The 16,694-nt window shown below is 41.9% G+C and overlaps 1 protein-coding gene across 1 annotated transcript in view; it reads right to left on the bottom strand.

The window, feature by feature from the left end:
- Positions 1-16,694, bottom strand: part of AGAP1 (ArfGAP with GTPase domain, ankyrin repeat and PH domain 1) — a 385,969-nt gene that overhangs the window by 132,867 nt on the left and 236,408 nt on the right. Inside the window, 1 exon segment of the mRNA XM_050900363.1 lies at positions 8,347-8,451. Within this exon segment, the coding sequence (XP_050756320.1) occupies positions 8,347-8,451 (105 nt within the window).

Here is a 16,694-nt window from a genome sequence, read left to right as displayed (position 1 = left end):
ATCATGGCACTAGGTGAACGGGACTCAAAACTCACATCAAAACCACTCATCTCAGGATTGCCATGTGTCGTAACACTAACATTTTAAAAAAGATTAGCTTCCTCCTAGAGCATCCTCACGTTTCTTCCGCCATGTACCTGGCCCGCTGCCACCCTTTTCCAATGCACAACATACCAAACTCTCCGACAGCAGTGCCTTTCCATGTCTACAGTGGTACACAAGTAAGAATATCACGCTTTTTCTCATTTTGAGCTATTAAAATCTCTCAGAAGCAGCCTGTTTTTCCAACCCTAAGAACTGGTCCAGGCCCAGGATCCTTCCCAGATCTGTCCCTGATTCACACTGAGCTTCCGAGAAAAATGCCTTCATTTTGTGGCAGTTTTCCCCCACCGTTCAATCAGACAAAACACTCCTACGGCTCAGCTTACTGAGGTTGAGATAGCGTTTCCTGATCTGAGGCGAAATAAAAATTATTATGGAAAAGAAAGTTTATGGTTGCACCTCTGGATGACGTTTTAAAGACTGTGGGTGGCAAATTTTTTGAAACACAATTCCAATTTCGCGAGCTGACCTATTGGACCCGCAAAACCTATTGTTCACCCTCAGCAACAACTGCTTCCAAAAAAACAAAACCCAATCCCCTTCCCCCCAAACCAGACCAAAACCCTCAAACCCCCGGCAGACCGGTAAATGGATGGAGCCTTGACTTTTGTGCCTCTACGTGGCAGTCAGACATTTTTATTGCAAAACGCCGTCTGGAAAAGATGCAAAACAAAATTGCTAAACTGCAAAAAGAAGAAAGGGGGGGGGGGAGAGAAAAAAAACAAAAGGCCCCCTTCCCTTTGCTTATTGAGTTCAAAGGCATAACATGCAGCACCCTGCAGCAAATGGGAAGCCACACTAATTTTAAAGCCATAAAACGCTATAAAGTGCCCTGCGGGGCAGGACTACACTGAAGCTAGTTGCACCTAAATAAGACATGGTTCATTTACTTCGCAGCTTAGCCTAATGTAATCATCAGTGGATTTCTAGCCTAGAGTTGTAACAGGCAAATAGCCGATACTGCGGAGGCGACACTCCCAGCCATTGAGGGGCCTCAGCTAGATTGCTGTTGATTAGAAAATTTTTCAGTTTTGACAAGCACTTAATGAACATAAATCGCTCCTTGATTGGTTTCCATTTGGGGCCACAGGCACACCTAAGAAGAAACAAAAGTCTCCAACTCCTCTCCCCCCACTTCCCGGGAAGGACCTCAGCAACAAACCTACCATCAGGTTATGAGCCACAGTGGAATATATTCATCAAATGTTCCTGTTAAATTAGCCATCCTCCCCTCTCGCATATAAATACGGGCATAATATCATTCGGCTTCATAATATATAGTTAATCTTAAGAAAAGCAATGAAATGTTATTTTCTGAGGCGAACACAGGGATGAAAATGCATTCTGGAAAACACTGATCACCCTAAAGCACTCTGTCCTGACAAAAAGAAGGTCATCTCCAATCTGGTTTATTCACATCGGGAATCAAGAACATTAAATTTCAGTAATAAAAAGCATTGACTATATCTCTACTATGGCGTTAATCAGTTCGATCAGTGTCGCAGGGGCAGGGGAGGAAGTCAGGGCAACACTTTCAATACAAAAGCAGTTTCACAAAATGTTGGTTTTTTTAAATGGATCACTCATTTTCATAAAATTTTCAGAAAATTCTTCTGTCTGCACCTCACTTCTCATTCAGACTTTGTAACAAGAACCGCTGTAAAAGACAAATCAGAGTTTTACCATCCTGAGTAATTTATGAAGCATTTATATACACAGCAGTTAGCTCTGCTGGACAGGAAGCTCTAATTTTATAAAACCCCATGATTAATTAATAGCTTGGCTTTTGCCATTTAAATTGCAACTCATTCCAATACCAAAAATTTTCCCTGCCTTTTTGAAGGGGGAGTAGACACAACACTGAAATGTATGTTTGCTGCTCCTTACTACACACTGCAAGTTTGCACAGCTCTGCAACAGCAGTATTGTGTTTGCTACAATATCCTACGCTAATGACGTGATAAATCTTGTCATGCCCTCCGAAATGAATGGACTTGAAACTAAAAACGCTTCACGTTCGCCTTGTTTGTGCATTTGGTGACCTGTGAGTATCTGTAACAAGTCACGGAAGTGATTGTAAGAAGTTACTGTGAATAATCAGTCTTCCTCTCCTTCCCCATCGACTGGGATTACATATTTGGAGTATTTCACAGGGTAGCTTGCTGATCGTCAGTAACTACAATCTGATTTTTCACCGAGCAGAGCAGGTGCAGTGGCACTTTCAAGCAGGACTATTTCTAGTTTGAAAAGCCACAAAGCCAAGGGGGTGGAAAACAATTTGCCTTGACAGCTATCCCAAATGATAGGTCTCACTTAAGGACTGCGAACACATTTTAGCTTCTATTTTCCCCATCCGTTTTCAAGTTTTTCTCCTAAATCGATCTCCACTCCATTACATCTTTAAGATAATAAAGAAGTTTTCCAGGAAGCTAGAAAGTGAGTCATCTCTACAGCCATACCGCTTTATAAAAGCCTCTTTTGCTTTTAAAACATCGTAGGTTGTACGTTTTATGTTTGGTACCTTTACCAAAAAAAGTTACAGCAGCATGATTAACACTTATTTTTTCCATAAAGGTCAGTTATCCTCTAGCTATCACTAGAAGTAATGTAAATTCACAGTGAAACGTGCTATAATTAAGAAAGGAAAGCTCTGGGAAATTGAAGTCAATAACGTTAGACAGGAGAATGCTGCTCTGAACATGGCTTTGATGAAAAGGCTTCCAGAAAGAGTGCCAGTTGTGGTGACCAGAAAAAATACGGCGTCAACTCATCAACTGTAATAAGCAATTACTATACACATATTTTGTAACTGTTCCTATTATTCATTTTTTCTATCTTAACCAATGTTTTAGGCATATCAATGGATACAATAACTGTACTAAAAACTTACACATGCTTCAGACAGATTTATCTTCATCACCACTCAAACTATATCCTCATTTTTGCTCTGTAGGATTTGCTTTGATCACTACTCTTTCAGGAGGTAGAGCTACATCCTATGTGAAAAACAACATATGCATATCCTTTTGTCAGTTCAAATACGTATTTACCAAAGCCTGATTTGAGGATTAGTTGTTCATAGGAAAGGCCAGCTAGAAGGGCTCTCAGAGCCAGCCAATATCGAGCTTCACATTCCTTTGAAGCAAAAACAGGCAAAAAAAAAAAAAATGGGCATACACGATGGTGTTTTAGAAATATATAAGAGCATGAATATTTCTATTAAAGCAACACAAACAACACACTTCGGAGCTATTAAACAGCCGGAGGTAACGCAACCCTGAAAATCAGGCTGAACCGAAACGATGTCTGTAGGCGGTTATTCATAACCATGAAGGCGAGCGCTGCTCCCTTGGCTTAGAGCAACACGCAGCTCCGCTGCCAGACAACCCCGCCGCCGACAGGCCACGCACAAAGACGCCACGCAGCCCAGCTAGCATGGTGTTCTCTTAAAAATGAGGAGAGACGGAATACTTTATTTGCAAGCACGCTTTCCATTTTCAAATTATTCAGGAAAATCGTAAGAACTGATAATGGTCAAAAATTTCAACTGCAGCTCTAAGAAAAAGGCGGCGTATTATGGGACCTGCGAAAAGTGCATGGATCTACAACGCTGCCAGATACCAACACAGAGGACGTTTGCAATAGCCTCCTATTTCTCACCAAGTCTGCTCTTCCCGGAGGAAATGGCTGAGCAAAGAAAGCTCAACTGAAAGCCCAGTCCCCCACCGCAAGTCTCAAAGAATTTTACAGGCCCATGAATTGGGTCAGTTTTGTATTATCTTCCGAGAAGATGTGTCTGTATAATATATTGTTGAAGCTCTTGCACAAAGTTTAGCCTAGTGTTGGATACGGCTCCTTACTAGGCTGAAATTTTGCTTTTTTTAAAAAATACTTTCACTTTATTTGAGGATAGAACAACATTGCTAATGCACCCTTTGAGCTAGCTCACGTAGGCTGCTCAGCCAGTCAGCACTATTTTTAAGGAAGAGTTTTGAAACTGTGGCTACTGTCAGATGAATTGAGCAGACCAGGCGAATCCGCACACTTCTCAAGGAGATAAAGATGGGTTTTCCCCCTTCAATCACTACTACAATCCGACACACCTCAACGCAGGTTATCAAACCAGATCAGTAAGGATGGGAGCGAGGTTGAAGAGCGGCATTACTGCAATACAGGCCTCAGCAAGCAAAAATCAACCTTGCTCTGTACGTACATGGGATTTACATACCATGCGTGTTCTAGATGGGCATCAGACCTTCCCTTCCTTCTCATGTATTTAAGAAGCTACTCTTCGCCCATAAGGTGCCACAGCACTGTGCTTTTATTTGAAATAAAATCTAGAACAGATCACATAAAAGGGGAAAAAAGTGCCCTTCCTTCCCTAAAAAAGTTGTTTTCAGCTTTTTTTTTTTTCTTCTTTTCATAAATGAGGGGCAGTGATGATGATGGGGATACAAGAACAGAAAATGGACATCCACAGCTAAAGCTTTGTCATCTACTGACCTGTGGCATGATGGCAACCCTCTGGCAGACAGACAGTGGTGAAACATCATCAGCTATTCACCGGGATAAGGCTTAGATAAAGAAGCGGCATGTAATGCTGCCCAGCAGGTATCCTGGTGAATACATTTCGGGAGCCCTCGCACATGGCATTCCGCCATTAAAAGCCAAGAGATGCCTAGACAAATCCCCCCGGGTCCCTTTGGGGAGGCTGACACTGAATTTGTCAGCCAGAATTTTAGTCATCCACTCAACGGCTATACTCCAGAAGCGTAAGATGAATAGGTAGCTACGGTGAACTTTGAAGCCTGCAGGTCAAAGTTCTCTCTCATTATCCCCACCATTTTCTATCGGCATAGCTCCTCAGCATCCCAAGGGACGGGATGGTTTGAGGCTCTTGAAAAAAACTGACATGACCAAGTCAGAAAGCAGTAGGGTGCTTATGTACATATATTTTTCTTTCCCCATTTTTCTCTCCCCCCACTTTCTTGAAAAGAAAGAATATGAATTTAGCTATTGTGTCAAGCGTCAGGCTGGTGGCACCAGTAGTTACTCATTTAGCTGGCACAATACAGCAGTCATTTCAACACGCTGCCCTGCCAAACAGGCCTGACCCTTCCAGGGACACCTCCTCTGTCAGAAAGGTACTAATTTGAGTTTTCACTCCCCACCCCAAAACCTTTCATTTTGTAGCCAATCCTTTCAAGGAGCATGACAGTCCTGATTTCTGCAATACGGACACATTCGCTATATTAAAAACACTGCCTTCACGCCTGAGCTGCCACTGAACGCATCTGACAGAGACAACTGATCCACTTCTGGCCACATCTCAGGCAATATTTAATACAGTGCTCACTATCAGCCATTAAATATTACAATAGGTTCTTCCAATGCAGGTGTTATATTCTGACTCAAACCACAGACTGGGAAGACCAAATTATCTTCTAAATTTACTTCTTCTGCCACCACTAGAGGCCAGCCCACCTTTCACTTCACAGAATTACAACTGCAAAATTTTCTATAACCAAAATGACCTGCATACTTGAGATAACCCAAATCTATCTAACAGGTCAGATAAGAGCCAGGCTTTTTACAAGTTTAGGAAACTGACTTTAGATGGTTAACAAGAGTTCTTTTCTTCAATGCTATTTAATGGGAAGGTCGGTAGGAATAAGGTCCTTATTTTTCAAAACAACGTAAGAAATTATCCCAAACAGCAATGCAAGCACAGTACTAAAAATTCATCGGTTTCTTTGGCTTGCTGTGAAAAAAGCAACAAGCAGTTACAGATAAACAAAAACTAGCGAAACCAAACCAGAAACACATTATCAGAGTCCTCTTTGGGGGAAAACCCATTCACTTGGCAATACCCAAGAGGAAATTCGGACTTTCCTGCCTACAATGTTTTGTACAAACTGCACTGGGAGTGCAATTGACTTCAAGTAGCTGCTCCTGCCTCTTCCTCCCACTGTGGTTGGCACAGGGCAGAGAAGATGCTACTCACATACTACTGCCTGATGGATGATGAATGCTCTGCAGGGTATATTTAGTTAATTGACAACAAGTAGTTCATTGACAGTATGGAAACATACTGCAGAAGTAGTGCAGTGACTCTTTGAATGCTAAAGACAATAGAAATAAGGCATTAACCCAGCATCATTTATAATACAAGTCATGTCATAGAAAGATTTTAACATGAATTAGCAGAACCCTAGATACTCCTAGAGAGTGGATTCAGTAAAGGTGTCTCAAGAAGCCTCTGAACGAGTACGGCATTTTCCCCAGTAGCTTCTTGTCAGGTAGGAGCTGAGCATGGTCCCTCACCACTACCTACCCACATACAGCCAAGGGAAAAGTAGTACGTCACAAACCTCTCCGATCTACGCACGGAGGTCTGAGCAAATGGAAATACGGAGCCGTGTACCTTTTTCTTGGGGTGGGGGGCACGGTGGGGGACAGAGGGAAACAATTACAGGCTAGTAATTACTTCTTCTTTAAATGGATTCTCTCTAATCTCCAATGGATTTACCTCTAATCTCAAAGTAATTACCTCTAATCTCAATGGATTCTCACTCTGGGGGGAACTAAGCAGCTCCAGGGAAGCCTACAGAGAAGTACTCCTCTATTGTCTGCAAGAGGCAATGAAAAACTAACACATGCACAGCAACCGCCAGGAACAATAGAGCACTTCTACAAAGCGAGGAAGGGACTTGGGCGCAGACAATGGCAGCTTGCCTCCTCCTTGCTTGATGACCCAGAGTTGGCCAACACAATCTAAGGGAAACTCACGTGGGAGCTCCATGGGGGCTGCCTCAAAGGCACGCGGTATCCGTGCTTCCCTTCTGTAACCAGCACCAATATACAATTCAGGTATTTCGGGATCACTTCACAGCAGAATTCCCCAAATTTAAAGGCACTAAGAGTGGCCAAAGAGGGCAGACTTGTATAGTTTCACAAAAAGGAACAGTGAAAACCTTGCTCCAGAACACAGGGGCTGAGGGACAAGATTTCTGATGGAAAGTAGCAATGCCTTGAAGCTAGTTGTCATCTAACTTATTAAATAATTTTTAAGAGACGTGGACGTAACATCAGAAACTACAGCAAAGCATTATTATGGCAGGATCTGAGACTACGAAATCTTGTGTCAAGCCAGAGAAGGTGCTAATATTCAGCAGACAGGAACAGCAAGTTGGTGCAAGCACAGCATCAGCGTGGCCACGCTCCTCAGACACCACCCATCTAAAGCAGAAGTCTCCTGCCAGTTCCATGTGCAGGTCTATAAGCCCCAGAGCATATCTACAGAAATGCATCTGATCAAAACCTTGATTTTCACTCTTTAATGAAAAATTGCCCAGGAGCTCAAAATGACACCAATAGCTTTAGAAACAACTGGCCTTAAAAATGTTACAACTGGTCACTCTCCGGTTTTCATATGTGGTATGACGATAAAATACAAGGCCAGATACGATTCTAAAGATCTTGGTGAGGGTCACACCATGTTTTTTGTATTTTATCATTGCCTGTACTACAGAGCAAGCGAAGGAGCTGGGAATCCCCTGGGAGTTTTCAAGATCTGGAGTCTCTACATTGGCTCTGTCTTTTGAACTGCTCTGGCACGGAACGAGCTCTGACAAATCTCACCCTCTCTCCTGCTGACATGGCCGAGGCAGATGGGGTGGGCTAGTTCTGTCCTCCTTCCACCCCCAAAGCCGTACCTAGCGATTGCACTAAACACACTGAGAGGGACAGATAGGATCCTTGGGCAGAGACAACGACAGACGCCTGAACATGAAAAAGTTTTATGGCACATATTGTAATAGCTGTGCCATTTTCAAAAGGCTGCTCAGAATTACTTCTGAATAAACCATAACCACTGCACACTGACAAATACCAGAACCTTTCCTCACTCTTTACTACATCTAGGACACTATTTCTTATAAAATGCTTCTGTTTTTTAATCCTGGGATCGACAACAAGTCCATAAAAGCATCAGCACAAAACAAAGGCTTAAACAGTTTCAGCTGCCTCTTGGGACGCAAGGGAACCCCAGTTCCAGGGGATTCAAAGGAACTTCACTGTACTCAGACTTGCAACAGGGAATTTTATTTCAGATTATGCCTTTTTGAGAGGGAGGGGAATGAAGAGAGAGAAAGAAGTTCCTCCACCAAAGAGTGCATGAACTCGCTAACACTGCTTTATCAGGGTCTGATGTTGCTGAACATGCAGAGAGCACGGTGTACTTACATGTAAACTAGGATGGTAGGTCAGCACACCGTTGTCGCACAACGTCACGTATTTCTTCTTCCACTCTTTATTCAATGACTTGCCACTTCGCTTTAGCAGCATACCCTATTAGAGGAAAAAAGAAAAAAGATTAAACGCTCTTTTGCCAACGCACAACTAATTAAGACACAGAAAGAGATAAATATAATTGCCAACATTTTTAGACACGCTTTCTCCTGCAAGTTACTCATTTGCCGCTGCTTCTCCCATGATGCACGTTTCCTCCATCGGCAGCTTCAGCGTTTGCAATTTAGGAGGAAAAGCTCTAAGTGTGGCTTTCATAAAGCAAATCACGTAAACAGAAAAGACTGTGTCAGTGCTGCCTTTGTCCAACGGGTAGAGAAAACCCTTTTGCGTTGAATTCCACACCTCAGGACAACAACATTTTAATGTGACGCAGAGTAAGGTTACCCATATGCCCTCCTAGTTGATAAAGACACCACGCTCAGTGCATTTCCTAGCCCTCTAAAATAAACGATGAACCCCAGGCTGAGTGAGGATCCTACTGTGTGGCTTGTGCTCCCTTCAGCGTGTTTCTGGGGATTCCTTGTTGTCCAGGCTCAGCCTCGCCACAAGCAGGGAAGAGCACACGTTGACGTTCTCGTTCCCTTTGCAGTAAGGCAACACCACAATGGAAATCCTCCTAGCTAGTCGTTCCAGCAAAAGAGACACCAATTCCAGGCAAGAGCAGCAAATTGGAAACAGGGCAAATACAAAGTTTTTCCAATAAATTCTGGATAATTTAATGAAAGAGGTGTGATCAGAGAGGAAAGGAGGTGGGAAAGGTGATTCACCTTTCCACAAATCGTATTCAACCTAAACATCAGTGATGAATGCTAACAATCAACAGTTGAGATAAAAAGTCATCATCGTGTTCAAATGGACAAGGACTACTACTGCATATTAACCTGTTCTCAGCTTAAAAATAGAAAGTCACTAAGAAAAGCAAAATATAACATGCCGTAGCACACTGAAGGTGGTAAATCAAGCCATGCTTTAGCAAGGCACTTCCCTAGGAAATTTTAATTTCCAAAAGCAAGTCAGAAGGCAATTCCTAATGAATTCATACAGTACTTTCGTTATTCAAAATCTTACTGAAATGTCCCAGTGGAGACACTACGTACAGTACCTACCACAGGCACTCACTAGGTTCCACAGATCAAGTTCCGATAAAAGCGGACACTTATATTCATTTTATTAAATCATAACCAGGAATCTATACCAATACAAACTTCAGTTCTCTAATCCCCATGAAATGAGTTTTTCCATTCTCATTTTCCATGGAACTTAAAAAAATGGGAAAACAGAACACAGAAAGATGCACTGTCAAGCATGGTGCTTCCAACTCCCATGCAGTTGTTTTTGTTAAAGCAGGTTAAAACCTTGAAAGCAAGTTACGCTATCTGTTTTCCCATTAAATCTGCAGCTTTATAAAGCAATCCCTCCGCGGACCCAATCCCAAAGCCATGAGGGGACAAGGGGCAGTTCTGCGCAAGTAGAAGTCCTGCAGAGCTAGGCAAATTCCAGATGTTATAACTTGCAGCTGAAGTCCCTCGCCACAATCTATACGGACTAACAACTTTCCTTTTGCAACCACGGAGATGATGCCAGCACAAAAGCCAAGTTCACAACTGCCTGTTCCTGGACATGCACTTGGAATAAAACTTCAGAGAACAACCTTTCACAACTCAAAACAATTTGTGGATGGGACCATAAAGAAAAGCTTGTCTTGGATGACTGAATTACACAGCGGTACAAACTCCGAACTTTCTGACTGTCTGGGGGTCAGATTTCTTTTTTTTTTTTTTGTGATGTTCCTTGCTACAACTCAAACTTTTACAACAGAGAATGGGGTTTCTGAAACGCTTTCTTACAAAAGCTTCTGTGAGCGCGAGTCGCACATCCCAATTACCGTCTTCCAGTGGTTAGAGACGTTGTTTTCTTCTATTAAAAAATGAAAGCTTATTTCTGCCTTTGACTTGTATGTTTGTCTATAGTAGGTGATCTGTCTCTTCACCTTTCCAATCTTTCATACCTCACCTGCAGCACGTTCGCTTGCATTTAGGGGGACCCAATTCTAGTTATCGCTGTGCTGTGGGGATCAAAAATTACTGTTTCCCTGCACTGGTTTGTTCTTCAGACCTTTTAATGGGGAAAGAGCTGTAAGGATCACAACGGTGATTTCCCCCCCCCTTGCCTTTTTTTGAAGTTTTGAAGTAAAATATATATATATTTTTCACACCTTTTTAACTGTCCCTTTGCTATACAGAAAATGTGTCATTACTTATGTAATTTTCAATTCATGCCAATTATAAACTCAATAAATAGTAAAAACCTACCACCTTCCTGATTTTTACTACATAGAAGTTTTGCTACTATCTAGGTGTAAATTATGAAATTCTATTATTGGATCTAAATGAAGAAAATTATTCAAAATGAGGTTTCACCTTGCTTTTAAAGTGGAATTCTGTGCTTTCAGGTGAAAAAAACAAACCACACCTCAGCATTAAATACGGATGATGTACTCATTTGTGCCTAACAAACCAGACTTCCCAATCCATTTTCTTTAGGCACTACCTTGGCAAAAAGAATAGATTTTTCGTATTATGTGAGAATTAAAAATATCTTCCAGTACCTGCAGAGGAAACTGCTCTGGATACAAGGAGCTAACTTAAATCGTTATGAAGCAGAGAAGCCCATATAAACCACACTTTTTTCTCCCCAAGCCCAGAGACCACCACTTTGTCTGTGGTAATTTTATAGAACGGTCTGGAGAAATACTCTTAGTATTGGAGTTTAGACCGGTTATAAATGCACTTTAACATTATCTAAACTTAAAAAAAAAAAAAATAATGGCCCAGATATGACAAGAAACGTTACTTAAAAAAAAAGACAAAGCCCTTCACTTCAGTCACATTATGTCTACATTTAAGTCACATCAGCTACTCTGCCTAGGAAATGAGATACCTGGGTTCCCACTGACCTTTGGTACCTCCCAGGCAATTTAGAGGTAGTTTGGGCACGTCTCCAGTCACGGCCAAACAGGTCCCCACGTACACACAGCACATCGGAAAAATCACATTTAGTCTCCAAGCTACGCAGTAAGGGACTAAGTAAATCAACTCCTACTTCAAATACCCATCTGTTTTGTCGAAATCATTTCTGCCTCAAATTATTATTAATCGGGTAACATTATTTCTCCCGATTTGTATGAAATCTTTCATTTGTTACAGTCTTCCATCTGCAACTTCAGCCCTGCAGTTCGGTGTAGCTGACCCAAAGCCTCCAGATTCAACACCAAGAATTTAACACCTCCAATTTCCCCACAAACTGAGAAGAATTTCACACTTCAAATTAAATTTTTTGCCACCTTCCCTCCAAAATTGCAATTCTGTGTCTAAGGGAGGCACGCTTCTCCTACCAGACTGTGCTAGCTTGTACTTTTAATGAGCCACAGGAAAAAGACTTCAACCGGAGTGCACGAACTTCACTTCTCGGGTTTTGCTCGAGGAACTGCATCAGCGTACAAAGCAAACGGAGGAACCGTCTGTACGTACTGCGAGCTCTTTATTAGTAATGTGTATGCTACGTCTAGTCCCAGGAGGTCATTGCAAGCCAAAAGCAATGTTAAGTGTACAAGCTTTAAATAACTTACAAAGTTAATGTAATGAATGTAAGTGTTATCTGAAATCCATCACTCAGTGGCTTGCTGTAGCCTCAAGCTGTGATAAAACACCACTCATAAATTTATATTAAAACTCTGTTCAATAGCAATTATTTACCAACAAAGATTTATTGATTGCATTTGCTGTTAGAGACTGGGGCCCTAACTGAGTCAATCAGCTTACGTTGTTGAGCTTCAGGGCACCAGGAGAAGTTACAGACTGCCATCAGGCTCTGCATCCCGATCATTACTGCGAGAGCAGGAGCAGCTAATGAAAAGCCACCAGTGTAGGACTGATTGGACTTGAGGTAGAAAAAAAAACACCCAACACCAGTGGTCAAGGGACCACTACGCATAATATATGCAGTTCATCGGAATATGCAGTAATCGGCCAAATCTCGCCGCTCCAGACACCTTCCCGTGAGCTACAAACCTTGCTTGCATAAACAACAAATGAAGACAAATGGTGAAACAATTATGAATTTGTTTTACGGAAATATTTCAGGTTTTAAGCAGCAAATCATCAGCATTTTAAAAAGTGACCTCTTGAAGTTGCTTAATACTGCATCAAAGATGCTGGCAGGTGAGCCGCCTTAATTTTTCCGACAGGCCGGACAGATGGTAGCAGAATAGACTTACATACTTCCCACAAATAAATGTCATCAAAATGCACGTGCTGATCATCAAGAGATGTCTACAGCCACTACTTGGCCCACAGAATTAATACCGTGTGTGGAGCAACATACTTTTCATGCCCTGTTGTACTCTATTTTAATTTTCCCACTTTCCCATGTATTTTGGATTTTCCAGGGGCCACAAGATGCAAAGGGTTTCACAAACAGGATAATACCAGTGATCACAGCTTAACTGACTGCACTTTTTTTTGCATTTGCTCCAGCTATAGCACTTGACTTGAGGTTTTTGGGGTTTTTTTTTTGTTTGTTTGTTGTAATAGGATTTGGTACATTTGACTTTTCTTGGTGTGCCAAGTAAAAACAGTAGAGCCCTCGAAGTCAGCAGGGCCAAGACTGGACCTTCTGGAAAAGGAAATACAGTACTTTGGTTTCTATTTTCTTTGAGAAGTTTACACCACCGCCATGGCTGAGGTACTGGCATCATGCAACCTTTTTTTTTCCTCCCCTCCCTAATTTTTAGCCAGCCCCATACTGTTAACCCTGATGCTGTTTTGACAGAATGAAATATGTAATCTCGCACTTAATCATTAACAGCATAAATTCTTAATTTTCCACTCAGGTCTTTAGTTCTCGTAACTATGATTAGCAGCTGGCAGTGCTATGAATTTTCTACAGCTCTACCATTTGCATCCTGTTCACAAAAGAAAAACTCATGCTTGTCAGAAACACCTTCCCTCAAATAACTGCAAAGACAACCATTCATAGTCAGGATCACAAACTAACTGTTACTGTGAACTCTGGTCAATAAAACATCCTCTTCCTTTAAATCTATTAACATGGTGAACAAATGCTGGTAAATCCTCCAGGTCTGCGTGACTAGCCAACTCTAGATAGTCTGGCCAGCAGCACTGGGACTAGTCTAGCTTGTCCTAATAACAAACAAGACATTAATTCTTAATCGATATTTTTTGCTTCCAGAATATTTAACTGCAACAGTTTTCTAGTCCTAAAGTCCATTCTTCCAGCATATGGCAGACACCAGCTCAAACTATTTCACCTACAAACAATACTTGCATGCTATAGGAAGCCTATGGTCACTGCTCCCTCTTCAACAATTAATTTGAGCAGACACCGGAGTATGCAACTAATCCCCTAGGGAATAAACTGCTGAAGATGCCCAATGTATTTGGAATCCTTCCATACAAACATAACTTGTTTTCTTGATTTCCCAAACTTAAGTCTTTTTTCCTAGGAATTTAAGGGAATGCTGCTTGTCTTTTGGTCAATTCGCTATGAAGCTGTTTAAGTTTTTACAGTTAGAAACCTGTAGTAAACATCTCTTACAGTAACAGGACACAATCGGGGACCAACTGAACCACAAAACAAAGGCTACAAGAAAGTGGAGTGCCTCTAAAGAGATCTGAAAATAAGAGACCTCAGATGTTCTCAAACTTCAGTATCTAACAATAACTTTGCAAAAAACCCCCTAAAAGACCCCATATATTCTTACTGCAGCCAGGCACACAGGAAAACCTCCCACATCTTCCTTAAAAACTGGCGCTACAGCAGTAGCAGAGTTTTGCTACAGATTCAAAGACGCTTCCCCATTGAAGAAACTATTCAAATTTATCTTATACACCAGCTTTACGAGAAAATGAAATCAGAACATTGAACCCAATTCTCTTCTAACATTCCCTAAACACAAGGCAATAAGTCAGCGCAGCGGGTAATTACGCCATGAATGGTTACCTAATGCTGAGGCTGATCAGCCACTATTTCCATCTGGAGGACAAAGAAAAGAGAGGATCTAAGATCTGACTTGGAGCAAAAGATAATAGCTTTGCTAAAACTTGAAGGACAATCAACCTGCAACCCATTATTTTCCAAGCTCTCTGCACACAAGCTACTAAAAAAAATTAGAAAGATTTACTAAAATAAATCCCAGCGCTGATTAAGCAAGTCTTACAGTTCATTGTAGCACCGGCAATGAAGACTGCCACCTCCAACGAAGAACGGCTATCGAATACCTGCAAGGAACCTCAGCACTGAAGACATGGTAAATGGGAAGAACAAACTTAGCGTTACTTATTGTTACTGACCTTACCTGCCACCTGCAGGTAATGCACAAGTGCCTCTGATATGCAGCAAGTAGTTTTAAGGAAAGTTTTCACAACTCGCCAGCTTGCAGCTGCAGTTTTTTTTAAAAGGCAGGCTATGTACTTCCAACATGGCATGGACAAGGATTCCTCTAGGATGTTGCTGAGCACAGGAACCTGCTAACCTTACTTATAAGCACGATGTGGTTGAGAAGAGACAACTGCACCGCAATTTGGGGACGAGAGAACAGGAAGCCATCATCTAGCACATCACATTCACCCACCTAACGAGCAACTTACTTAAGAGGCAAAAAGATGATCATGCAAGAGCAGTCACCCTGGTGTCCACGGAATTTGAATGGAAAGCTAAAGACCCAGCCCTGCCGCAGTATCCAGATGGAGCAATAAACACACTGCTCTGGCAGAGCATTGCAAGTCCAAAGCTGCACCCGTCTGCACAACAGCCAGGATAATACTCCAGACCCCCAAACAGGCACGTCAAAAGACAATGCGGTACACACAGCTGAAGGACAGAGATGCTCAGCAAAGTAGGAGACTTCTTGAGTTCTCCTTCCATTGAAGCTTTGTGAAAGGGGCACTCTTTTGTCAGCCCTAGTTTATGATTATTTCTAAAATTAGACTTTATAAAATCAATAGCACATTGCATACTCTACAGTTATCTATGCGTCCTTTCTACAGAGCTTAATATTCAAGTGTGTTACAAAATGCAATGACGTATTTAAAGGAATGGCACATCTCTCGCTCTAAACCCAGTTTACTGCTCTGAACAAGGCACAGCACCTAGCAAGTCACAATATTTTCCTGCCTTACAGTAGTTTCTGCCTCTGTTGCCTTCCGAGGTTTGTTCCACTCACCCTGGACTGTTAAAAAGAAAAAAAAAAAAAAAAAATCACAGCCCTTAATAATCTCAAGTAGTTGGTTTATTAACCCCTTGGCATTGGCAGTTGTGGTTTCCCTGACACCATCGTCAGTGCTAATGTGAAATGCACTGCGATGCAAATCATTATCTTAGTGTCAGAGAAACCAGACGGCTGATGCCAAGGGGTCTAAGTCAGCAGTAGAGGAGCCAGAAGCGATCGGCTCCATTTGAACTCTTACCTCTTGCCGTGGCTCCAGCATCACGCACTGCACTCTAACTACGCTGGCCACAAATGAAGTTAACATCCATGCCAATCAGCTTGGTGAAATGCTGCTACTTAAGACTAAAATTAAAAGGAAAAACAATGTTGGGAAACTGATTCGGTGCAAGCAAACATGACTGCGTGGCACGGTTAATTTGGAAAAGGCTCTAAGAGCGGAAACATTTGTGGCGGTAGAAACGGCAGCAGGGTCAGGCATGAAACAGAAGTAACAAAACATTTATTTCCCTTAAGAAACAAACTGTGCGTTGGGGGGAATGATATAAAAAAAAGAACCATTGTGCAGACACTACTACTTCTAGATAGACGATACGGCTCTCGTCGTAGTAGCGCTCTGCTCCCTGAACCCTGAAATTCTCTTTATCATGTTTTATATAAAGTAGGGATTTGGGGGGAAAGGGGGGTTCATGGGAGAAAAGCCATGAAAAGCTTAAAACCCAATTTTAACTTTCTATCCTGATACTATAGTGTTTCCATAGAAACATCAGGAAGACCACTTAAGAGCAGCTTTTTTTTTGTAGCCATGTTTGGCACCATACCCCTCCCCCGGACAACCTATTATTTCACAAATGGATGCTTTTTGCAGCTTGTTCTGTGCAGGCTCCGATGAAGGGGGGAAAAGAAAAAGAATACTGGATCTTTAACCAGTTCCCTTGTGGCCCCCTCCCTTTTTTGTTGGTAATATTTCTGTCATTCTGCCAGGGTATATGGTACAAAGGGTTACACTTTAATTGAGCTGTCAGCATCTCCAACA

Source organism: Gymnogyps californianus, chromosome 7, assembly GCF_018139145.2.
Source record: "Gymnogyps californianus isolate 813 chromosome 7, ASM1813914v2, whole genome shotgun sequence".
In the NCBI taxonomy this organism is placed as follows: Eukaryota; Metazoa; Chordata; class Aves; order Accipitriformes; family Cathartidae; genus Gymnogyps; species Gymnogyps californianus.
Note: the sequence above shows the minus strand (reverse complement) of the source record. Positions and strands in the feature narration are given on the sequence as shown.